This window comes from Quercus robur, chromosome 10 (assembly GCF_932294415.1).
Source record: "Quercus robur chromosome 10, dhQueRobu3.1, whole genome shotgun sequence".
Classification (NCBI taxonomy): Eukaryota; Viridiplantae; Streptophyta; class Magnoliopsida; order Fagales; family Fagaceae; genus Quercus; species Quercus robur.
This window is the reverse complement of record NC_065543.1, coordinates 18,791,186-18,817,522: the sequence shown is the minus strand read 5'-3', so window position 1 is coordinate 18,817,522 and position 26,337 is coordinate 18,791,186. Positions and strand designations below refer to the sequence as shown.

Sequence of the window (26,337 nt, the reverse complement as noted above, 5' to 3'; positions counted from 1 at the left end):
GAAGTTTTCCTTAAGTACATGTGGAAAATGCTAACATGTATAGAAACGATTTTATATTTTATTTGTGAGGTTTCTTGAAGTAGGGTTTTAAAATATGTAGTTTTTGTCATTGGTAGACCTGGTATCACAAATATAGTAAGTGGGCTATTGCCAATTGTAATTTACAATCATAATTTGTCATTCTTAAGAATGTAGCACAGGGCGAACACAATCATAGGCTATCAAAATGCAATTGCACTTGGCAAACTAAAGCATGTGAATAGAAAGATGAGCACACACCAAAGAGAGAGCGAGAGAGTATAGAATCTTCTACTGCAATCTACCATTAAAAGAATTTTTAGTCCTGTAAAGTTCTCACCAAACTCAGACTCCCATGCAGGTATTTAAATGTATCCTAAATAAAGAACTTTTATTTATTAATGTTCTCCATCATCATTAAGTTCAATAAGCTTTCATTCAAGCACAGTCAACAAACCAGTATAGCTGTATAGGCATCATCCAGCCATGTCATATCCTTCTCCATAACAATAAGGGTTATAATTTCCTGGCACTTCCATTTCACCAAACCGATTAGTACCTGCACTCACAAATAGAAAGAAGTGTTCAAAGTTCTCATGTGCATCTGAATTCATATTTCTGAGTGTGTTTTGTGTGTGGGCATGTGTGTCTGTGCAAACCAGTTTGCAACTTTCATAACTATCTAGGATCGAGAACACAAGGAATGAGTGGAAGTTTGTGCAGCATATAGAAGTACAAGAAGTAGCTACATACCAGGAGTTTGCACAAAACTCATATGACCCATACTGCCAGAAAAACTTAAATCAGAATCTGATGGAAATGTGGGTTCCCCTTCATTAGAGCGGGAATTTAAGCGTAGCATTTCAGTGCTTATATCGGGACTCTGCTGCAAGTGTATAGTTTTGGACCTTTGTGCTGAGTTCTCATAGGATAGAGTGCTTTCTGGTCTCATTTTCTTCTCTTTTAGAGATTGAACTTCTTTACCTGTTTCTGATTCTGGTTTTTGTGGTTCTGGAACTGATTGTTTTCTTCTTAAACGAGCTCTCCTGTTTTGGAACCAGTTGTAAACATTTGATTCAGAAATTTTGCCATGTTGTGCTAGTTCAGTGGCTATCTCTTTGATCCTCTGGTTGTTTGGAGTCCCATTGTCTTCTTCAAAAATTCGCTCAAGGATTTGAAGCTGCTCTGTTGTGGGGCTCCACCGTTGCCTCATATTCATCTTTTGACCAGAAGATGCCATCCATGGATCATAGTATAGACTTCCCTGTCTCATTCCTGAAACACAATGACTTAAAGTTTTAAAGAAGCAGCATGTATCTCCTACTAAATACAATGGGCTTTCAAATAAAAATTCCTGGTAAATTTCCTAATAAGAGACAACTAGTATATGGATAGCAATTACAAACTGAAACGTAAAGATGAGAGAAGCAATTTTATAAATATGCACATGCTTTATGAAGTGATGACTTAAGAATCAGTCCGCCAATTCTCATCTCAAGTCAGTCTTTGAAATTCCAGAAAATGCTTTCAAAAAGGAATGCCGACACAGCATTTGGTTAGATCAAGACATGGTTCTCTCAAAAAGGAATGCTAACACAGCATTTGATTATATCAAAAAATGGTGCAACAAGGAATACCTTTGCAACTCTTTTATTTTAAACTTAACTGGAAGAAAATAAATAAGGAAAGGGGTTAAGAAAGAAAATAACAAAAGCAACCAAAAAAGATTTCAAACTTCAGAAACCACAGGCATATTATTTTCTCCCTCAGAAAAGTAGAGGAAGAGAAAATGGAATGAAACCAGGTTTGCTTATGAGGAGAAGCCAATATGGTAATTCTTTTGCAATTGAATTCGAGGGTATATACCAAATCAGCGTTTGGTAATATGGATTCATGTGTTTTTCCAGTAATTGATTACAATGTAGTGGGCTGAGGGGGCTGAGGGAACTTGCCCAGATCAATATTGTAAATATTTGAGTGAGTTATAGTCTCTATTAAGTTCAAGACAGATCAGTGTAGTCAAAGGTAAAAGGCGACCTTAAGGTGTAAACCCCTTTTAGGTGGCCAATAGGGGATCGCTTGAGTGATGCGAGGCGCCTTATTAGGCACAGTTTGAATTTGTCAAGCAAGGTCATTTTCACTATTCTATAATTTCTTCAGGTAAAATTATATTACAACAGCAATGTACATGACTTCTCATATACTTCCCAGGTTAGAGACAAGCAAAAAGTATGAGGAATACATGGAAACTAATTATCAGTTAAGAGAATTGAATAATATATTTTTGTAATTTGCCTTTGAACAATTGGGAGAAAAATTATTTTCTACACTCCTAAAAATGCATACTTCTGAAATACTTGTGAAGCATGATAAGTAAAATTTGAAATTCTAGTTAAGCATGGTATATGAATCATGAATGCACCCATCAAAGTAAGAACTGCAAATCTTAAGACACCCTCAAACCCAAACTACAGTGACTCAGTGACCAAAGCAAATAACACCCATACTGAGAAAAATGACAGAGAGAGAGACCAGCGTGGGTTTGTTGGGCAGAGAAGGCCTTATGCATCTGAACAAGTTGGTCAGAGATGATTGCATAGGCAGCTATCTGTTGCCTCAGTACTTCCATTTGCTCCTCTGTCATCATCACCCTATTCTTATTCACTTGCATCTCCTTTCCACACTCTCCTACTTGTTTTGCTTTGCTACTCTGTGTTGAGTTGAGTTTAGAGACTTTAGAGACAAAGCAACCGACTAACAGAAAGTTCTTTGAACAGAGACACAGACAGAGACAGAAACAGAGACAGAGAAAGTAGTTGAGGAAAAGAGGGGAGGGTTTGAACTTTGAAGCGTACTTGGCAAGAACCATGAGATATTAGCAGCAAAGATTGCGCGCAATTTTCTTTTAGAAATCTTTGCGGTGTATTCGGAGGAAATCACGATCACCAGTATATTATTATTATTGTGTCCAATATTAGTGTTCTTTTTCCTATTTTAGTGTTGCTTTGAGATCTTTTATTATTTTGATCAAAATCTTTCTTAAAACAATATTAATTGCTTTCCTTTTTAGTTTTTACTTCACAGATAATTTAAAAATAAAAAAAATAAAAAAAAAATAAAAGAGACTAAAGTGCAAACTAAACCCTATACTTGGTAACAGTTTTATTTTCTATTTTCAAAATTTCATTTTTAGGAATTTAAAGAAAAAACAATTTTCTTATATTTTTTTAAATAAAAAACATATTTGATTAGTTGAAATTAAAAAAAAAAATAGAAAATACTATAATATATTGTTGTTAGGATTTGAACTCTAATGCTAACTCATTAAATGAGATAAATTCATTAAATTAAATACATATTTTCATTGACTTTTGAAAATTAAAAACTGAAAACAGTATTTTGCATGTTTTCAATTTCCTTAGCAAATTAAGTTTTGAAAATAGTTTTTGTTTTCTGTCCATTTTGAGTTGTCAAATAAGTTTTTTAGGGCACGTTTAGTACACTGTAATAATTATTACATGAGAATAGGAATAAGTATTACAAGGAATACATTAAGTTGAAATATAATAAGTATTAATATTCATTAGTTTGGTGATCATTTAAGAATAAAATCTTGATTATGCATCCACAATTTGGTAGAGGATGAAAAGAAGGTGGAATGAACTAATTTTTAAGTCAAATTTCCTAAAATACTCTTATTTTATAAAATTAAATTTACACTTTTTGAGGATCTAGCTTAGCTTTTTTTTTTTTTTTTTTTAAATAAAAAAAGCTTAACATTTAAAATAAAAAAAAAAAGTGGGAGAAGGATCTAGCTTATTATGTATAAATTTAATAATTAATATATATGTGCTTTGTTTAAAAATTAATAACTCCATAAAAGTTATTTAAGAGAAAATCAAATGATACATCTTTTATTTGTTTTTAAAAAAGAAATATGAAAGAAAAAAGAAAAAAAAAATTCACATACTCGCCAATTCCATCAAATTAATTCCAATTTCATAGATTAATATTGATCACAAAACAGCCACCCAACTATTAATCAATGTTGAAAAAATAATATTGATGAACCTTTTTTTTGTTTTGAGAATTGAAGAATTGGACGTTCAAAATAGAGCTAATAATTAACAATCATCTATATATATATATATAAAACCGAAGCCTTTGCTGGCACCACAATTTTCCACGTCAGCACAAGGCTTCGCTGGCACCACAATTTTCCACGTCAGCACAATATTTAAAAAATAATAAATAAATAAAAATTATAACTCCTCAAAACCCTAGCAACCTTACCCCTCTCTCAAGTTAAGAAATATAAAACTACGGTTTCTGCAAACTCTCTCTCTCTCCAGACGTAGGAAGCCCTAAAGCATTCAAAATCTACAATGCACGGTATAGATTTTAGCTTATAAAGTTCAGCTTTTGTAAGGTTAGTTTTGTTTATATATTAATTAGTACTTTGTTCACCATTGAATACTCATATAATCAATTTTCAATTCAGTGTTCAAGAATTAAACCAAAATTCTAACTGCACTATCATAAAATATTATTATTAGTATGAATTTTATGGAGTTGCGGTGTTCAAGAATTAAACCAAAATTCTTTTAAATTATCTATAATATTTTGTCCTCTGAAAATTTTGTCTCTTTGATTTTATTATATTGTGTTTCTTAAGCTATAGAGAGATTTTCTTTGGTTTCTGCAAACTCTCTCTCTCTCCAGATGTAGGAAGCCCTAAACGCACGGTATAGCATTCAAGATCTACAACTCACGGTATAGATTTTAGCTTATAAAGTTCAGCTTTTGTAAGGTTAGTTTGTTTATATATTTAGTCCTTACGTTTAGGTTTAGGTTTAGGTTTAGGTTTTAAGAGATTTATATATTACTACTATGTGGCTAAATTTCCCGTGACATCAGTTTTATATTTTTAACCAAATACATCAAGAAAGCAAGAGAAGGCGCATAAATATTTAGTCCTTACGTTTAGGTTTAGGTTTAGGTTTAGGTTTTAAGAGATTTATATATTACTACTATGTGGCTGAATTTCCCGTAACAACAGTTTTATGTTTTTTTTTTTTTTTTTAATTTGTTTTATGTAAGGTTAGTTTGTTTACATCAGTTCTTTATCTCAAATATAAGGCTTTTATTTCTACCGCAAAAACTATTTAGGTATGTATCCCTTGCAAGCACACATTTATTATTTTCTAATAGTTTTCCCGTGCATCGCACGGGTTAGCGACTAGTTTATCATAAAGTGGTAATAGACACCAAAGCAGAGAGAGCAATGCAAAGCAGAGAGAGCAATGCAAATTTATTTTCTTTCCTTTTGAAAATGTGGCAACTAATGGATTTTTAGAAAAAAAAAAATTTAAAAAGTTGTTATATAAGATGAAGGAATAGACATTCAATGCTTTTGATATGGAATAATTATTCCTCATTTTAAAAAATAGTTATTCATAAGGAATAACTATTCATTGTAATAAAAACATAATCAAACAACCGAATAGCTATACCATAGGAATATCTATTATATTATAATATCTATTACAGTTTACCAAATGTTCCCTTAGTCTCAAAAATAGAAAATTGTTTTTGAAAACAAAATATAAGGGGAAAAACAGTTACTAAACATACCCTTAAAGTTTGGAGGTCTTTAGATTTTATACTTTGAAGCTTCAAAATTTGGATTTTACCCTTAAATTTATATTTTGTTTGTATCCATATTTTCCATTGAGTGCCACATAAATTCGTTACATGTGTTTAGATTATCCAATAAAATTATATCATATCATTTTCATGATTATGCCATGTGACATCATTTTATTGGAAGAATTAATCATGTGTGGCAATCTTATTTGCATTTAAGTGATTTAACAAAAAAATAAAGATTTTTTTTTATGCAAACAAAATATAACTTTAGGGGGTAAAATTCAAAATTTAAAACTTAAGGATGTAACATTCAAAGACCCCAACAACTTTAGAAGTGTAGTTTGCATTTTAGTTTGTCTTAACTGCTAATTATAACTGCAATTTAGTTTGTCTTAACTGCTAATTTTAGTTTGCATTTTAGAAGTGTAGTTTGCATTTTAGAAATATGGCAAATTATAAGCATGACTCGAGCGATTGTTTGGATAGTCAATGGTAGATAAATAACCGTTTGAGTCAAAGATAAAAGCAAATATAGGGCAATTTTCAAACAATGTTCAATAATTTTTGTATTTATGGAACACATATTTTTTTGAAAGTTTTGGTAGTACATCACATTATCCCAAATTTCAAGGGTAGTTTTTGTATTTTACCCTAATAAACAAAGACGAATTGCATGGGTAAGAATTGGGTCTAGTGTTCTTTGTACTAAACCTAAGCCAATTCCAACATATATTTCTCTTTTTGCTTAGGCATGGTTTAAAATTAAACTTACAACCGTAAAAGTTCTAATTAAAACTCAAAACTATCTTTTTAGTTTGTCATTTAAGTGCGCATTTTTTTTTTTTACTTATTTAATTTTTTAATGTTCAACTTATCTATAAGATGATTCTCCTCTTTAAACTGGACTTTTATGTTTTTCAGAAATACCCTTAAACCTCAAATTTAACAGAGAAAAAACTTAAGGACAACATGGTAAAAATATATCTCTAACTTCATTTAAAATGCTTATAAAATAGGATACTCCTCTACTAATCCATGTCTTCACACCAAACTTATCCATTTTTTTATTTTAGAAAAGGAAAATTATGACACTAGGCCAAAAAAAAAAGAAAAAAAAAAGGTCTCATCGCATGTGCAAAGTGCGTGTGATGAGGCGAGTTATATATAAATGGGTTCTAGCAAGTTTATAGGTAAAATCTCTTGTCGTAGGGGCTTGGGTTCGAATCATACTTACACCAAAAACTAATTGGTGTTTTGGTCTAAAAAAGTAAAAGTGATTATCATTGAATCATGTATTAATTCTACTATATCTATTAAAAAGAAACAAAAATTCTAGGCGAAAATACCATTTTGATCCCTATATTTTAGACTCACGATCAATTTGGTCCCTATTATTTTCAACTTACAATTAATTTGGTCCTTATAGTTAAATACTAATGAAAAATTCCTATGTGGCAAATGGTATGTACTGTTGGCACACTTTATGCCTACATGACTTATAAAATAATATTAAAAATTTTCAATCAACATGAAAAAATTGCCGCATCAACATTTATATTAAATTATGATTTTTTGAAGGAAAAAATATTAAACGAAATGAATAAAAAAAATCTATACGAATCACACTTCTTTTCTTTTCTTGGCAACCAAACCCGGCCAATACAAAGTTTGAAAAAAAATCTCAATACCACTATTTTGCGGTGGGTTTATTTTTCAATTGAAATGGTTGGGTTTGATTTTTATTCAAATCCAAAGTCTTCTCTCTCTCTTGGAAATACAGAAAACCAAACTCAAAGAGAACCCAAAAGCAGGTCCCAAAACTTAAATGGTATTGACCATAACTCAAGTAAATGTTCAGATTAGAAATAGCTAAAATAATAATAATAATAACTCACTCCTCTGTGCTGTATAATCATGAGTACAAAGTTCAACAAAAATTCTCACTATGACTAGCGATTTGGGTTAGTTAGGGCCGAATTTTTTTATTTTCATTTTCTCACAATTTCTCAGAAACCAAATGGTGGGTAAGCTTCAACCACCTGTCCCTCTCTACCTTGCTGCCGCTGCAACCTAACCACTATAGAGACCTAAACCTCTGTCGTAATGCAGCTCCATTTGCCACCGATCAGCCATTGCATGACCCAAACACTCAACAAGAAATGCAAAAGTCGTTGCCATTGAGGAGTCACATCAGGTCGACAGAGATGTGCTGCTGTTGGGGTTGGAGTCCATTGCCACTGCTAGTACAGTATACTGTTAGGGTTGGTGAAGGCAAAAGAGATCAGTTTCATGTTGGTGATGTTTTGTTTTGAGTTTCAACTTTCAATACACAGATTTGGACGTGGTTTTGTTTTTCTAAGTTGTTTGTGGTTTTACAAGATGGGTGTATTGTGTTTGGTTACCCAGAAAATGGAAGAAAGAAAATGAATTCGAGAGTGATTGTTTTTGTTTTTGTTTTAAACGAGGAATTAATTTTGTCTTTTTTTTCTATTTTTTATTTTTTAATGTTGATGTGGCAATTTTTTTGTGTTAATTAAAATTATTTTATATTATTTTATAAGCCATATAGGATTGAAGTGTGTCAATAGTGCACATGATTTGCCACATTGGCATTTTTTATTAGTGAGTTAACGGTAAATATCAAATTAACTACAAGTTGAAAATAACAGGGATCAAACTGACTGCTACCAAAATATAGAGACCAAATTGATTGTGATCCCAAAATGTAGAAACCAAAATAATGTTTTTGCCAAAATTCTATATACAATTTTTATTTTTTGAGAAACATATACAATTATTATTGATTGTACCAAATCACTATCTTTTGTTTTTATCAAGTAGCTACCATTTACGGTGATTCTTGGCTATTAGGCACAGAAGGGGGGAAGGTCAGCTCTCCTCCCTCTTTTCTTTCATCGGAAGCATCTGTGGATGCTCTAATTGATCCACACACGGGTTGGTGGAATGTGCATCTAATAGACTTATGTTTTTATCCCCCAGAAGCTCAACAAATTAAGTCCATACCTTTGTGTTCTGTCCCACAACCTGATATTCTGATCTGGCCAAAGGAAAATTCAAGTGTGTACTTGATTAAATCCGGTTACAAAGCTCTCTGTGAAGAGGTCCTACAGAACCCGATCCTCCCTCATGAAGCAGTAGCACAAAAAACTTTCTAGCATGGGATTTGGAAGCTGAAAGTACCAGGTAAAATTAAACATTTCCTTTAGAGATCTGTTTCTAACTCTCTCCCTACAAAATCCAATCTTGTAAACAGGAAAATTCTGCAAAAACCGGTGTGCCACTTATGCTCATCAGCACCTGAGGATGTGATTCACGCTCTCTGGGGTTGTGTAAAAATAAAGCATATCTGGTCTGAAGATTTTGGCTGGGTGGATAGGATAGTAGCAGCAGCTCTCTCTTTTAAGGACTTGGTCGACAAAATGAGGGAGAAGCCTCAGACCTTGGCCCTCTTTGCTGTCACGGCTTGGTCAATTTGGCAACATAGGAACAAGTCACATTTGCAGGAACCCTCGATGCCGCTGGAAAAAATTGCTTCTTACGCCAAGAACTATATCAGAAATTTGAAGAACCTAGAATTTAGACAACCACGGTCACAGAACAGTGTCAGCAAGAAATGGAAGCCTCCTCCACTAAATTCATACAAAACAAATTTTGATGGGGCTATGTTCAATGAATCGGAGGAAGCGGGGATTGGTGTTGTTATCAGAAATTGTAAGGGAGAACTTATGGCGGCACTTTCAGAAAAAATTCAGAAACCACAATCTGTTGTGGCTTTAGAGATGTTAGCTGCAAGAAAGGTAGCCCTCTTTGCTTGTGAATGTGGTTTTCAACAATTGTCATTCGAGGGAGATTCTGAGTTGGTGATAAAGGCGCTAAGACATGGAGAAATGCAGCATTCCTCTGTTGGTCATATTCTAAATGACACAATGTCTTATGTAAGCTCTTTTCAGAGCTATTCCTTCTCTCATGTGGGTAGACAAGGCAACTCCGTTGCCCATGCCTTAGCCCAAAGAGCAAGGCTTTCTTTTCCTATTGTAGTCTAGAAGGAGTCTGTTCCTCCAGACATAATGTCTTTTGTTATGTCGGATATTTCATCCATTGAGTAATAAAGCTTACAAGTATTCATTCTCAAAAAAAAAAAAAAGTAGCTACCATTTATTAAAGGGTCATGTTAACGAGTGCCCTTAGGGTATTGGTTAAGAATCTAATTAAAGAAAATTTTTATGGAAAAAAAAAAACAATTAATATTTTAACAGCTTTTTTCATTTCCCATAAAAGTGATGTTAAAACTTTCTTAAAATGGATTCTTAACCAATGCTCTAAGGGCACTCGTTAGCATTTCCCTTTATTAAATACTTTTTCGAGAAAGATTTATTAAATACTTAAGTCTTCTATAGTTTCGGGTAATGTGAAATTAAGTCCCAAAATTTAAAAAGTTTCAATTAATATCATAAACTTATTAAATTGTTTCAATTCATGCCCACCACCACAAGTCGATATTAATCAAAAGTAATAGAAATTCACATATGTTGTTACTAAAATCTATTTAAACAAGAAAAATCTTTTAGTGAAAAATACTTTGGTTTAATATAATTCCAAATATTTAATTTCTTAATTAAAAATAAAATTTCAAACTGGTTCAATTATTAATGCGTTCCATGATTCACTATTAATTAAAAATAATACAAATTTACATCAGTTATAACTAAATCTATCTATATGAGAGTAGTGAAATTATAAAATAATTTTTTTTGCAATTAGTTATTGTTACAAACACCAGCATGAATATTCTTCCAAGTCTAGTTTCTATGTCAATGGTTTGTTTTGTAGTAGCCTCCGCTACATTGTCATCTTAGCCGTTGGAACTTGACGATATAAAGATCCTTACTTTCGCAGTTTCACTGCTAAAGGTTTTTGGATTTCTCTTTTTCTTAGTGGAGCCCCTAGCCAAGGACCATATTGCTAACCTTCTTTTCTTAATCTTCTTTCTTCTTTTTAATATATATATATATATATATATTTTTTTTTTTACTAAGGCTGTGTTTGTTTTGGTGTAAAACCATTTCAGGAAATGATTTTACACCTCACCGCGTGTTTGGTTGTGCATGGAAAATAGAATTTTCCAAAAAACAATTTCAGTTGATCGTGTATTTTATGGCTTTGACCCGGAAAATATTTTACACTTCTATTTTCACTACAAATGATTTCCGGACTCAGACGCGCAAAGAGAGAGAGAGAGAGAGAGAGAGAGAGAGAGAGAGAGAGAGAGAGAGAGAGAGAGAGAGAGAGAGAGAGAGAGAGAGAGAAAGAGCACGAAGAGAGACTAGAGAGAGTGAGATTGGGCTCGCGTTGTCAAGCTCAGACCACCTCCCCAAGCCCAGACACGCCGTTGAGCTTGGCCAGTGAGATCTAGCCACGAGATCGCGCCATAGAGCTCGCGCCGTCGAGATCGCGCTGGGGAGATCGTCCGGCTGAGATAGCACCATGAGATCACACCCCTCTAGATCGCACCGTGAGATCGTCCCGCCGCCCTCTAGATCGAACTCTTTTCGTCTCAATCTCGGCACTGCCTGAAGCCTGCCGACGCTGGACCGGTCTCATTGCCCATGACCCACCCATGACTGATCTCTCTCTTTCTCAATCTACCTCTCCCTTTCCCTTGATTTGCGATCACTCTCTCTTCCTCCTCCCTCTCTCAGTTTGACCGAATGGTTTTGTGTATTGAGAATGGTTTTGTTTTGATTTTTGTGTCTTTAAAAGTTTACATATTACAATTTTCTATTATAAAATTTGTTTGGTAGCTAAGAAAATTGGTGAGAAAATGTGAGAAACTAGTAGGAAAATAGCATTTTCAGAATGCAACCAAACACATGAAAACATTTTCTAGAGCAATTTTCATAATGCAGCCAAATACTTGAAAATATTTTCCTTTCTCGAAAATATTTTACACCCGGAAAATATTTTACACACAACCAAACGCAGCCTAAGTGCATAACACAATCTTTATCTCCATGATCTAGGTGACTAGAAGTTTGGTAGTTATTCATATAAGAAGTAAACCCAAAATGGAGGCATTGTTCGAGTAGTAGTGATTGTTTGGAAACGCGTCTACGTTTGTGCTTGTGTTGTGCGCTTTCAGTGGATTTTGTGCACTGTTCACGGAACTCACAAGTATTTTATTCAGCAAAAAAAAACTTTAAAATTGGGTCCCACAGTACTAATTACACATTTAAAAATTATTTTGTTACAGTATTTTCAATTTTCAGTTTTCAGCAATAAGTAGTATCCAAACAGACCCGTAGTCTATCCTTTAGGCAAGGAAAGGGTGATCTTGTAAAACTATCTTATAAGATAACTTTTTCTGTATGCAATGACTATTTTTATGTCAATATTGACTCGATATGTAAATAATGACCCCAAGCCACTTTGTCATCTACCATGTCTACCTTCTTTAACTTCCCGTGACATTTCCTATATTCACCCTTAGTGTCCGTTTAGAAACAACTTATCTAGCTTGTTCTCTTTGACAAATCTAAGGTAAACGTATTTGCAATGATAGTTTCTCTTATTTGGCTTAGGAGAAACAAAGCTCTAGTTGGTGAGGCATCCTTTCCATTGGCCAATATCAATTCTTTGGCTCAATAAAATCTACAGGAATTCCAGCAACTTTGCCCAGTCCATGCAAAAATCCCAGCTATGGCTTGCTTAGTTCGATGGCGTTCTCCTTCCTCCGGCTGGCTCAAAATTAACTTTGATGGAGCTATTTTTGATGGGGACAACACTGCTGGTTTGGGTGTTATAATTTGTAATAAGAACGAATGTGTGAGTTGTGATGGCTGCTTTATCACAAAAAATTCCACTGCCTACCTCAGTAGAGAAGGTGGAAGTGCTAGCAGCGTAGCATGCTCTTTGGTTTGCTCAAGAGTTGGGTTTTGGGAAAGTGATAGTTGAAGGGGATCAAAGATCGCCATTGATGCCTTTCAAATGGGGACAAAGCAATTGCAGAATTTGGCCACCTTTTCCATGACATCAAGTTTATTTCATCGTATTTTTCTAAGATTAATTTTTGTCATGTTCAAAGACTTGGAAACAATGTTGCTCATGATCTTACTACAAGGGCTAGATCGTTTGATTCCACTCTTGTTTGGATGGAGTCTATTCCTCTGGATATCTATGATGCTTACAACAATGATTTGTTTTTGATTGAATAAATTTCCCCCTTGGGGTATTTCTCAAAAAAGAAAAGAAAAAAAAAAAAAAAAAAGACAAACAATCCAAGTGGTAAAAAAAGCCCATATCATATTAAGTTTTCTCTCTCCCTTTGTTATCTTCCTTGCCTCATTCTCTAACACAATATCATCATCCTCAACACACTTGGTGGACGCCTAGACTGTGGCAGTTTGGACTAAAGTGGTGGTGGGATTCACAGTAGTTTATTCTTTCCCTTAAAAAATAAGGGAAAATTGTTAACTGACCTTAACTTTAAAACTCTGTAGCTTAACAATCATCTTTTCAAATTATCTAGCAAAATATTATTCTTTTGGAACTCGATATTAACAATGTCGATTTCCCTGAGTGATTTTAAGTGCCTAAAGTTGAGTTTTATACAAAATTTTCAGAAATATTTAAGTGACAAAATATGCATAAAACTCGACGTTACTAATATCGAGTTCCAAAACCGAGGTATTTTGCTATATAATTTAAAAATGAGTTGTTTGGATACATTATACATAGTTCAAAAAATAAGGCTAAATAGTCATTTTTTCCTTAAAAAAGAAAAAAGAAAAAAAAAGAGTAAAACTTGAATTTTGAATTTTATCTCATCAATTTTAGATGTCTTGCGTTACCATCATTTTGATTTTTTCATTTTTTCTAAGAAAAAACAAAAGAGAGGATCAATTACCTATGATTATGTTTGCAATGAAATTGGCTAATGAATATTAAAATATTGTAAATAGACTAATGCAAATTTGCCCCCTTCTCTGACCAACATCATCACACCTGCCTCCAGATCATAACAAGTCACTTATGATTATGAGTCTCTCACTCAAAATCTCATCACATACCTAGCTTCTCTCTGATTGCGTTTGGCATTGGCGTAGCGTTTGTTTGACTCAAAATTAAAAAGTCAGTTTATTTTACTATTCAACTTATTTTTACTACTATTCATGGGTCCCACTGTATTTTTTGATATTATTTATGAGTCTCGCTATACTATTTCAGTTAACTTTTACCTTTATTTACAATATTTTCAGCAAAAAGTTTTTAATTTCAGTAAAATACGCGGATCCCGAAAGGGCACTAAAAAGCTAACTTTTTTTACTATTTAGTTTATTTTAGTTACTATTCAGCTTATATTTTATATTATTATGAGTCTCATTACACTTTTTGGTACTATTCCTAAGTCTTACGGTATTATTTTAACTACTTTTTAACTTTATTTCCAATACTTTATTTTAGCTATTTTTAATTTTATCTCCGATACTTTCAATAAAAAAAAAAAAAAAAAATCAGTTTCATATAAAGGTATTGTTTCAGCTACCTTTCATGGGTCTCTCCGTCTCGCTACGCCAGAGCAATAGCAAAGGCCCCAACCCAGCTCATACCAAACCCGCAACCCATCGAAACTCGAAAGTCCCACTCCAGAAATCCATATCACATCTGAAGAAGAAATTTTCCACGACTCCCGTATGAAGAAGAAATTTATTTTAAAAAATAAAAGTCAATGCCAACCCATTAATCACACAGCACCTAACCCATATTCATTCAACCCCAGCATCCGGATTATACGCTAAAAAAGTTCTATTTCTTTCTGAACATTAAAATAAAAATTTTATCACAATGCATTGCCTTATCTAAAATAAAGTAAACCTCGATTCTAATAAAATAATAATAATTTATTTAATTATTATTAAATTTTATTATTTAAAAGATTTGATGCTCTATGTGAAATTAACTTTAAGTTAGTTAGTATTGATTCATAAAATTATATTTTTGATGCAAAAAATTAACCTTTGTTCCATTTGTATTAAATAAATTTATTTAATTGATATTTAAATACAAATGCCCCTAGATTGAACGAGTCTTGTTGAAAAAGTTCCACAATCTTATCTACACTTACAAATAGCAAAAAATAATAAAAATGTGATTTTTTAAACTGGTCACTTCCATCTATGTAAAAAGCTATTCATGTTAGAGCATTCACATTAGCTTGTATAAAATTTTTTGTTTATTTTAACATAAGAATCTACTTTGTCTATTTTATATAATTTCTTTTCAAAACCACATATATCAAATTATCTATTTTATACTACATTTCATTAAAACACTATTTCTTTATCAATTTTTTATTACTCTGTGTGTGTGTAAGTAAAAGCATATTAAAAAAATAAGGGCAAATTACAGCTTATCCACCTATGATTTGACTAAAATTTAAGTTCTCCACCTGTGATTTGAAATTTAACACTTTACCTACTTGAGATTTGACCAAAATTTTAAGTTGCTTATCTATGGTTTGAAATCCCATGGTGCAAGTGTTCTGCTGGATTCTTTTTAATCTTGTATTTTTATTTATTATTTTATTTTGAGGATAGAGATGTAAAAGTGAAGCAAAATTACATATTTAGCACTATTTTTAACAGAAATGGGTTACAAAACTCTAACTTGGCTAACCTTAGGGAAATAAAGTGTCAAATTTCAAACTATTGATAGGCTACTTAAATTTTGGCCAAACCACAAGTAGGCAAGTTGTAATTTACCCAAAAAATAAATATGCATGTGAATAGTAACTGTGTATATTTACACGGTTGTTGTAGCAACAATTCAAATTTACACAAGTGTACATGGACTGATGTGGGTATATTTTGGAGTTGGATATACAAAATTCACCCTTTAAAGCACTCACATCAATGGGTGTATAAATAGAAAAATGCGTAACATTTATATAGTTTGCTTTAAAATGATCCACATCAGTCAATGTATAATTGCATAAATTTACAAGCTTGCTACATTAATAATATAAATTTACACTGACACTATTTATTTTGCATTTAATTTTTTATTATTTCTTTATATATCCCAATATGAAGGAAGATGGTGGATGGTGGTGGTTGTACGTGAAGAAAGAGAAACAATTAAAAAATGTCAAGAAAATTTGATATTTTAATGAAATATAGTGTAAAATATATAATATGATGTAAGGTGTTTTGAAAGGTGAGCATGTAAAATAGAAAAAAGTAAACTTTTAAGCTAAAATATATAGAATTTTTTGCACAAATTGATGCGAATACTCTTATACTATTATACTTTGACCAATGTGAGTGCTCTTATAAAATTCTGTTTTAACCTTTGACTGTGTACTAACCACCAAGTCATCAACCCATCATAAAAAGGAGGAGGTATTTTAGGAGCACAATTTTTATAATTATTACTCCATTTTTTACAATTATCATAGTGATAAATTGTTCGCGTGAATCATCGATTTTTCTCACTGTTTATAATCTGGGCTTGTTATTGTGTATTCTAAAAGTATACTCACTTCCTCTTACCGAAAGAGAGGTAAATTATTTTAGGAGTACAACTTTTATTACTCAATTTCTTATAATTATCATACATGACCAATTGTTCATATGAAGCATCCATTTTTCTCACCACTCACAATTTGGTATTGTTAATTATATATTTTGAAGGTATATTCCCTTCCTCCCACCAAGAAGCGCATTGGAGTGTACAATAACTTTCCCACGATATGGTACATTACAATTGTGGAAAAATTCAGTTAAAAAAAAAGAATTTGTGGAAAAACTGTAAGGCAAAACACGTGGTCCATGATGAGTGGCAGTGAGTCTGAGTGTGACCTTAAAATTCAGTAGTTGCACTTTTCGAATCTGAAAACAACGTAGATTTGCTTCGCTTCCCTTTTACTTATACTTCCAAAACACAAACTTGTCGTTTTGCCAAACGATAAACCCTAACTAAACTAAACAAATTCATCCCAACCAGACCGAACCAAACCTTTATTATATTGGCTTCTCGTACTTATTACGGTCCTACATTTCCCTTTTCCAACAAAAAAAAGAAAAACAAAAAACAAAAAACAAATGTTTTTGTAGTTATAGCACACTCTTCTCTAATGGCCCAACACGTCTCGTCTCTGATCTTAGCATCAGAGCATCCAGCATTACCATTGATAACGATGGTAAGCTCTCTTTCTTATTCTGACCCAGTTGTTATTTTTGTTACCCAATTATTAAAAAAAGAGTAATCATTTTTATTCGATTCCCATTGAATTTGGGATTAGAATGTTACAATTCTGCAACTTCAAGTTCATATATTGCTTAAGCAGTTACAGATTATTTTTTCTTCTTCTATTTTTTGGGTTTTGGTGGGGTTTTTTAATTATCATTTTGAGTTAAAGCTTTCTTTCTTATTGTGATCCAGTTGTTATTTATGTTACCCAATTAGAAAAGTTATCATTTTCATTCAATTGCCATTGAGTTTGGGATTAGAATGTTACAATTCTGAAACTTAAAGTCAATATATTGCTCAAGCAGTTACAGACTGTATTTGGGTCTGATTTTTTTTTTTTTTAATTATCATATTGATTTAAATAAAGCTTTCTTTCTAATTGTGACCCTGTTGTTATTATTATTATTATTTGTTTTATCTAATTAGAAATGTTATAATGTTTATTCAATTCCCATTAAAATTGGGATTAGAATGTTACAATTCAGAAACTTCAAGTCCATATATTGCTCAAGCAGTTACAGACTGTTTTTGGGTCTTATTCTTTTTTTTTTTTTTTTTTGGGTTTTGGTGGGATTTTTTAATTTTCATGTTGAATTGAAGCTTTCTTTCTAATTCTGACCCAGTTGTTATTAGTATTATTATTTGTGTTATCCAATTAGAAAAGGTATTAAATTCCTAATAAAGTTGGGATTTATCATATTGAGTTAGCTTTTCTTTACCTGTCAATGCAGAACTCAAAAGGGATAGAAGAAAAAGCAAGAGGTTTGGAAATTGAATCTGTATGTTTCTTCCTACCCTTTTTAGTCTTGTATTTTTCTTTATTCTGACTAAAATTTAAAGTGCCTATTGTAGATGCACACAGCCACACACACACACAACTAAATTGGGTTGTATACTTAAGTTTTTGCCATATGTTCAGATTTATGACTGAATTACAGTTGTTACAACAGCTAAGTTTTGCTTAACTGCTCAGTGTTCTCCAAACTTTGATAAAATTTGGATTTTTTTAAATTTTTTTTTTTTATTTTTTTTTATTTTTTTTTATTTTTTTTTATTTTTTATGAATTAAAAAAAAAAAAGATTTGTTTTAATGCCAGTAGGATTTGGATTTTACATAAGATTAAAAATCTTTTGATTTGAAAAGAATTGGCAATTCTGGTGTATAATTTGTGCAGTAGTTGGGAAATTTTGCGTCTCAATGTACTCAAAGAAGATTCTATTAGTGTGCAGGGTTATTCCTGGGTTTACTTGATCTATTTTCTGGGGGATGGTTGTGTTAGAGAAGGTGGGTTTGGTTATACAGTCTCTCTGAACAAGCTGCTTTTAGATTTGGGTATATGTTTTGGAATGGGGGGAGATGGGGGTGAGGGGAAGGTGGCTGGACTTTAGATAATTATCATTCTCAATTAGTAGGGTTTTGATCTATGCAGGCTAGTTTCTAGGTGGACCTAAATGGGCATCTTTTTGGATTTTTATGTGTATTAGCAGAACGAGGAGTGACACCATTACCTGCAGCAATGTTATGATTAGGTTTCTCTAGGTTGGGTCATTTTTTTGTATGTGTGGGTGTGGGCATCTTATGCACTGTACACAGCTTCTGGCATTATTAATCCCAAGGGATAGCAAAATCAGCTATGGATCATGTGTTGTAATGTATAGGTTGCTACTTTGAATCTTCCATTGCCCTCCCTGGGTGCTAAAACTTGTATATATATATATATATATTTATGCACACACATTCACAGCTTTTGGCATTATTATGCGGAATCGAAGTCTCATCTATTAATCATTATTATTTTTCTTATTGATTTGTTGCACTTATCATTAGTAAAAGTTTTGTTCCCACTAATTTAGCCTGAAATCAGCAATTTGGATACTTGACTATTGATGTTGGAGAATTTAAGCTTAATGGTAAAGGAAAAAAGGCCCATTAGGCCATTTTCCTTTATTTCTATACGCTATATTTAATTTGTTATATTGTCTTGAGTATTTTAAAAGGTCATGTGAGTATGTGACTAGCATGTTACTTATTTCATGACCTAATAATGAGGTTGGATGGTTAGGGTTTATTCATTTTTATAATAACCTTTAACCCTATATGAAAGAGGCTGGCTAGAACTAGAAAGAGTTGGAACAGGTAATGTAGGACTTTGTCCCTAAATTGCTTCTTCATTTTGCATCTATTAGTAATTATAATCTTGCTTACTAAATTTTTTCCTATAATTATGCTATCGTCAGTTAACACGCACATTGTGCGTGTTCAAACATTTGGCTTTACGTTTCTGAAAGCAGATTAGGTGATGTCATGACTCATCCATTGATCCAGATGGCTGAATCAATGACTGTTAAACTGGTCTACTTATGGACTAGTTTTACATATTTTTTCCCAACCCTTGCTGACAACACTTTTGAACAATGTGAACAGAGACTCAAATTAAACAAGCTTACTGATGCTGTGATGACAAAATTTGAGAGCTCATACCCCTCCCACACCCTCAGACCCGATCTCAGGAACCAAATTGAAGAATGCATTTGCAAGAAACTCCCTGATTTGCACACCCCTGATCACCCCACTTATGCCCTGGTATTATTCTCTTTTTCTTTGATAGTTCTTCTCCACCAGTTTTCTGATGATTTTTAGATGTCCTAACTTAACATGTGAGTTTGTGTAGATGATACGCAGAGCGATTGAAGAATTGAATGATAGAAAGGGCTCAACCATGGAAGCAATATCTAAGTTTATTTTGGAAGGGGTTGAGGATTTGCCATGGGCTCATGCAAGTTTTTTAAGTCATCATCTGAGCAAGCTTAGTGAGAGTGGAGAGATCATTAAAGTTTCTGAAAATTGTTATAGGCTTCCCAGTGAAAAAAGTAATTCTCTTCCTAAAAGAGGTCTGAAGAAGAAACGGAAGAAGAGGCATTACCATGGCAGTGAAGGAGATAGAGAGCATAATGTTGAAGAAGGATATCTATTTGAGAAGAAGCAGATGCTTAAAGAGGACAAGCAATCCCAAAATCTGGAGATTGAAGTGAATGGTGAACTCAGTGGAGGACAGAGGCATCGAGTTGAAGACATCGAGGGCCAAAATCGATCACAGGAATTACAGATTGAACAAATTGGCAAACAAAGGCAAGAAAAACAGAAAATTAATGTTACTGATCGACAACAAAGTCCAGAAGAACAACGATTTCAAGTGAATGATGAAAAAAATCTAGCACAAGGGGTACGTGATCAAAAATCTGAAGATGAAAAAGATGAACAACGATCAATTGAGGAAATTGAGGAACAGATTCATCACGATGGACGACAAATTGTAATGACTGAAAATCAGGATAGAGCACAAAGGCATCAAATTGAAGAAATTGAGGATCGAGATGAATTAGAAGAGCGACAATTTCAGGTTATTGAAGAGAAGCAAGCAGATGAACAACATGATGTGTTTGATGAACAAATAAAACAAGTGCAACAGCTTGAAGTTGTAGAAAACCACAATGAAGCAAAGCAAAACAAAGTTGAATCGATTGAAGAACAAAATCAAGAACAGAAAGGTGATATGATTGTGGAAAAATATCCATCTCAAGTGCAGAAAAATAAACAGCAAGATGAAGTGCGGTCACAACAAGGTCAAACACAAAGGCATGAAATTGAAGTGATTGTTGAGGAGCAGATTGGAATAGTAGAGAAAAATAAGGTGCCTGGAGAACAAATTCAAGAACGAGTGGGTGATGTAATTCAAGATCAGTGTCAAGGAAAAGAACAGCAAAGTGAACTGATTGAAGTGCAAAACTTGCCACGTGATCATGTAATTGAAGATGTTGGAAAACAAATTCAATTGCAAGAAGAAATTCTATTAATTGAAAAGCTGATTGAACCACAAGAGCAAAAGAGTGAAGTGATTGAGGAACAAAATGAGCCACGAACTGAAATGAGGAGCAACATGATTGCCCCTAGGTTTTCCCCTTTTCAGTTATTTTGTGTCTTTATTGTGCCCTTTCCTTGTTATTGTTGATCTCATGCCCTCTTGCTTTTCTTGGTTAATAAACAGTGACATGCAGTCATCCAAGGAACCAGAGAAACATAAAGCTATTGTGATGACTGAGGGTTCTCTTACAAGCCTGAGATTGGACAATGATGGTTCTAAACCTCTATCAAAGGTGACGTGACAATCTCTTTTCATCTTATAAAAGAATCATTTTATTAAACTTTTTTTTTTTTTTAATACTTGATGAATGACAGGTTAAGTGCATAGAATTACTGAAGAGGACAAAGAAAATCCAGGAAAAGCTGATGGATATTATTTACTCAAAAAGTGAGAGGGCGGTGTCAAAGGATGACACTCTAAAACATGTGATGGAAGAACAAGAGAATGAAATTCTAAAGGATCCTGAGCAGTGGCAAATTGAATTTTCTGATCCAAAAAGGCCTCCAGGAATTGATGAAGAAGCATCGCTGGAGTTATTTCTGAAACATAAAAAGCAACTAAAGCTTTGTGGTCAGCTAGAGGTGCCAACAGCCTGGTCAAAGCCAACTAGAACTTCCACTGATGTCCTCACAAATTCAGAACAGCTTGAAAATGAGCAACAGCCAGAGCTTGGGAATCCAGGCAGAGGATTAGAACTTGATTTAACAACAATGGAAGCAGAAAGAGATAGGCAAGAGGAATCCATATCAAAATCTCTCAACATGGACTCAAGGCAGCTTGAGATGGAGAAGCAACTGGACCTTGGAGAGGAACATGAATGCCAGGTAGTAACAATAACAATTTCTCATCTCTTTGCATTTAACTATTTATTATGAATACAAAGGTAGCAATTAGCAAACACCACATTATAGAAATCATCAAAGAAAGCTGAAAATTGTAAGCATGACAGTGAATTTAATATGCCTTGACCAGATATCACAACTGCAAAATTCAATCCAAGAAAGGCCTGTGGAGCTTCAACTAACAGTACTCAAGCAATCATGTGAAGGGCAACAGCCAAGTCAGAGGCAACAACGGAGGAAAACACGGTCTCAGGCCTCAAAGGCATTGGAATCTGATTGTGTTGATGCGAAGAAATCTGAATGTCAGGTATCAATGTGACAGCTTTTCCTGATTTACCATTATATAGAATATGTTTGAAGTTTGAACGTAGAAATGAACATAGAATACAAAATTCAAAGATACTGAATATTAGGCATAACCATAAGCTTTTCCAGATGAACTTATTTATTTATTTATAAAAGTAATAATATAAAATGTTGATTTTGATATATTTTTTTAATAAAATAGAAAGGAATTTATAAGTGAGTTTTCATTATCTGGGAATTGATTGTTGCTTTAAAAGAAAGTGAAAGCAATGTAAAAATTATATTTTTGTAAATTTTGCTTGGTGATTTAAAAAGATAATATTTTTCCTTTGTCTGGAATCAATGAATAATAAGGCAGGGGAGAGAGAGCAATAGGAAGTGAACTTGTTAGAAAGGGTTGCACATACCTAAGTTACATTATTAATTAGTGATGATTTAATTTAAGTTGGTAGGCTTCATTAGAGAGGAATTGAGATTAATTATGAAAGTAGGAGAAGAAGAAAAGACATAACGGGTAATGCTTGAAAGCATTTCTGAAAGAGGGGAGCCTTGTATAGGTTATCTACTTTTTTCTGTTTACTTATTTGTTTATCATATTTGAGATAAGTTATGTATATATTATAACTAAGAAGGGCCTATAGACCTTGAACTAACACACTTTAGGAATCATGTCAACAGCTGCCAACACTGGGCCAACAGCGGAGACAACTGCGACCTCGGGGTCAAAGGCCTTCTGTATCTGATAGTGGCAAGATGGAAGCACCTGAGTGCCAGGTATTGATGGTGACATCTTCTGTTTTGTTGAGCTATTGCAGTCATGGTTAATATTTATATCGTAAAAGATTTGGAATAGAATGGATGATTAAATGATAAATATTGAATTTTCTTAAATTAACAATCACTATATGTCAAATAGAATATCAATTCAAGTAATTGGTAGCATATGCAGGACCAGAAACCTGGAAATCGGATACAAGAAAGACCTATAGAGCTTGAACCTTCAAAACTTGACCAATCAGGTCAAACACTGGCACATGCATTGGGGCAACTACAGCGAAGGCAACTACGGCCTCAGGGCCAGCAGCTGTCTAATAGTGGCCAGTCAACAGCACTTAAAAGCCAGGTAGCAATGATGTCAACTACTGTTTTTTTTTTTTTATTATTTTTTTATTTTTTTTTTTTAACCTATTTATAATTAGTAATATGAATACAGTAATACTCTGGCCATGGAATTGTCAATAAATATTAAATAATATATGGCAAGATGAAAGCACCTGAGTGCCAGGTATTGATGGTGACATCTTCTGTTTTGTTGAGCTATTGCGGTCATGGTTAATATTTACTCGCTCCATCCCAATTTGTTTGTGCTGTGTTCAAAAACCCTACTTTTTAAGGAAACATCATTTATTGTCTTGTTTGCGGTATAAAAAGTTATAAATTTCCAAAACTACCCTATATAAATTTATCAAAAAATTGGAATACTAAATCTGAAATAGTTTTGGAAATAAAGTAAGGGCATAATAGGAACATTAGTAAATTAAAGGATTTTAATTTTAGAAATAGGACAACATTTTGGAACATTCCAATATGGAATAGAAGACAAACAAATTGGGAGTATATCGTAAAAGATTTTGGAATAGAATGGATGATTAAGTGATAACTGTTGAGTTTTCTTAAATTAACAATCACTATATGTCAAATAGAATATCAATTCAAGTAATTGGTAGCATATGCAGGACCAGCAACCTGGAAATTGGATACAAGAAAGACCTATAGAGCTTGAACCTGCAAAACTTGACCAATCAGGTCAAACACTGGCACAGACATTGGGGCAACTACAGCGAAGGCAACTACGACCTCGGGGCCAGCAGCTGTCTAATAGTGGCCAGTCAACAGCACTTAAAAGCCAGGTAGCAATGATGTCAACTACTGTTTTTTATTTTTTTAGCCTATTTATAATTAGTAATATGAAATATGAATATAGTAATACTCTGGACAAGGAATTGTCAATAAATATTAAATAATATATGTGACCATCAATTGAATGTGCCATATGATTTCAATTCCATGGAAGCCTTACCAATCCGATTGAATGTGCCATATGATTTCAATTTCATGGATTACTTAGCAGATTGAGAAGAGGCAACTAGATCCTCAAGGCCAAGGTGTTTTCCAAAATAAATTATCATCCTCACAGCATCAGCATGAGTTACAACAACTACAGCATAAAGGTCAAGGGAGGGCTCTGAAGTCAAATCCAGATGTGGACACAGCTATGGGGAAATATCCCTCAGATGATAAGCATCATCATAAGCAGCAGACACCAGAGCACCAAGGGTTGGAGAGGCCTCACGAGAAAATGAAAAATGAAGATCAAACTACCAGTGTATTGTTTCCCACAGCTCATCAGAATGGCCAGAGTAGGCAACTACGTCCTCGAGACCAAGATGCTTCCCAACTTAAACTGGCTGTAAATGATACCAAGGAAAAATCCCTCTCTAAACATCAGCATGAGCAGCAGAAGCCACTCAAGCGTAAAGGTCGAGGGAGGCCTCCAAAGTTAAAGCCAGATTTGGACATGGATATGGGGGCTCAGCAGCAGCTGAAAAGGCATAAAGGCCGGGGAAGGCCTCCTAAATCAAAGGGTGATGCAGATCAAAGTACAATGGTATTGTTGCCCATAGATGATCAGAATCAATATGAGCACCAGCAAGCAGGGTGTCAAGGCCAAGCGAAGCATCCTACACCCAAGGCAAAGGAAGATGCATTGGTGCAAGTGTCAATTCCCTTGGATCATCAAGATCATAATGAATTGCAGCAGCATCAGGAGCACCCACCTAAAAAACGGGGCCGAGGGAGGCGTCCTAATCCAAAACCAGCTTTATCTACTACGACCATGGACGTATTGTTTCCTTCACAGCAGCAGGAACAACCACAACATAAAAAACAGGGGAGGCCTCCTAAGAGGAAGTTGGATGTAGTCAGTGCAATAGTAGAGCCACAAACAAAGCGTAGCAGCCGGGGAAGGCCTCCAAAAGTGGGCTGAAAGAACCCAAAGACAGTATAGATGGTAACATGATGTTTTGTATCTCGTAGCATTAGGCATCATAATGTGGTAGTTTTAATAGTAAGGGTATTTCTTGATTGGTTTTTTGTCTATGTAGAATCATACTAGAAAGTTTTTTTGTTTCTTTTTTGGTAAAAATGTATAGAACAAATATCTTTCCATGCTTTGTTTCTTATATAATAATTTTAATAATATCGAGCAGTCTATATGATTGTGTTATGAAGTCTTCGATGGCTGAACCAAAGCAATGATCACTAAAAGAGACTTGGTAAACTCACTGTCATGTTGTTATTGCGGTTTTACTTTACCGCTCAAGGATCAAGCCAAAATGAAGTTACCATCCCAGATTAAATTTTTGCTCAGAGCTTTTGCTGTTCTTAAGCTCTTGAAAGCTTGTGGTAGCTTGGATTATATTTTTACACATTAATGAAGACATAATATAACACCTTAACTGTGATGCCCAATTTAGTTATTTGTGTGGGTGTGTGAGGAGTCCTACATCAAGCATATACTAGATTGAACTGAGTTTTATTAACAACTACAAGAAACCTCAATCGAGATTAGTCCTTTTGAGATATAGCGTAGATATGGTTAGTGCTTTTTCTTGGGTTATTACATTAACAATGTGCCGAACTTACTAAAAACTTGCTATTAAAAATTTTTCTCAACGACTTCGTGAAAGGGGTCAAGGGGTGAGTTTCCATTACACATTGGATTTTTACATGTGAGCATAAGAAGAGTGGTGAAATAGTATTATTGCTCAAAGTGAGAACCATATCATGATAAAGAACTAGAAGATTATTTCTATTTGGTATGTATATATTCTGTTATTTATATTACTAACTGTATTTAAATCCGTTTGGAAAATTTTTTAGATTAGATTTTACGTTAATCCACGGGTGTCCATAAAAAATATTTCACATATTTGATACTTGTACCTTAATGGGCGCTACTTTCCCCAATTAAACCTTGAACTTCCGACCTCTTCACTGATATTTCCCAATCCCACGCAGCTAACAAATATAGTCTTCTGGAGCAACATAAATGACATGTCATTAAAAAATTTTACTAAAAATTTGTTTTTCAGAAGTTTGTTTTTTGTTTCTAAACTATTGAAAAATGTTATTTCTTCATCCTTATTTTTTATATAAACTATTAAAAAAAACCCTTTACAAAGTTTAAGAATTCAAAAGAAACGTTTTAAAGTTGAGGGATGAAAATTTTTTTTTGATAAAATTAAGGACCCAAAATAATATTTTACCCA

At 33.5% G+C, this 26,337-nt stretch overlaps 2 protein-coding genes across 8 annotated transcripts; one reads left to right on the top strand and one right to left on the bottom strand.

Moving 5' to 3' along the window:
- Window positions 1-298: 298 nt before the first annotated feature.
- On the bottom strand, window positions 299-2,935 carry LOC126701644 (WUSCHEL-related homeobox 8-like). Its single transcript, XM_050399936.1, has 3 exons — window positions 2,551-2,935; window positions 772-1,293; window positions 299-577 (listed from the first exon to the last, which is right to left on the bottom strand). Exons 1-3 carry the CDS (start codon window positions 2,885-2,887, stop codon window positions 495-497), a joined length of 942 nt encoding a protein of 313 aa, XP_050255893.1. The 5' UTR covers window positions 2,888-2,935; the 3' UTR covers window positions 299-494.
- A 13,768-nt stretch (window positions 2,936-16,703) lies between these two features.
- LOC126702243 (uncharacterized) lies at window positions 16,704-25,299 on the top strand. 7 transcript variants are annotated; one of them, XM_050400910.1, is made up of 11 exons: window positions 16,704-16,885; window positions 17,667-17,714; window positions 19,361-19,519; window positions 19,608-20,887; window positions 20,982-21,090; window positions 21,173-21,682; window positions 21,831-22,007; window positions 22,685-22,780; window positions 22,947-23,129; window positions 23,734-23,916; window positions 24,135-25,299. In XM_050400910.1, the coding sequence occupies exons 1-11, from the start codon at window positions 16,820-16,822 to the stop codon at window positions 25,050-25,052; spliced, it is 3,729 nt and encodes a 1,242-aa protein (XP_050256867.1). In that variant the 5' UTR covers window positions 16,704-16,819; the 3' UTR covers window positions 25,053-25,299. The 7 variants fall into 7 exon arrangements, with proteins under 7 accessions (XP_050256867.1, XP_050256872.1, XP_050256873.1 ...); XM_050400913.1 differs by having other exon boundaries at window positions 16,706-16,885; window positions 22,956-23,129; XM_050400911.1 differs by having other exon boundaries at window positions 16,706-16,885; window positions 24,138-25,299.
- Window positions 25,300-26,337: the final 1,038 nt, after the last annotated feature.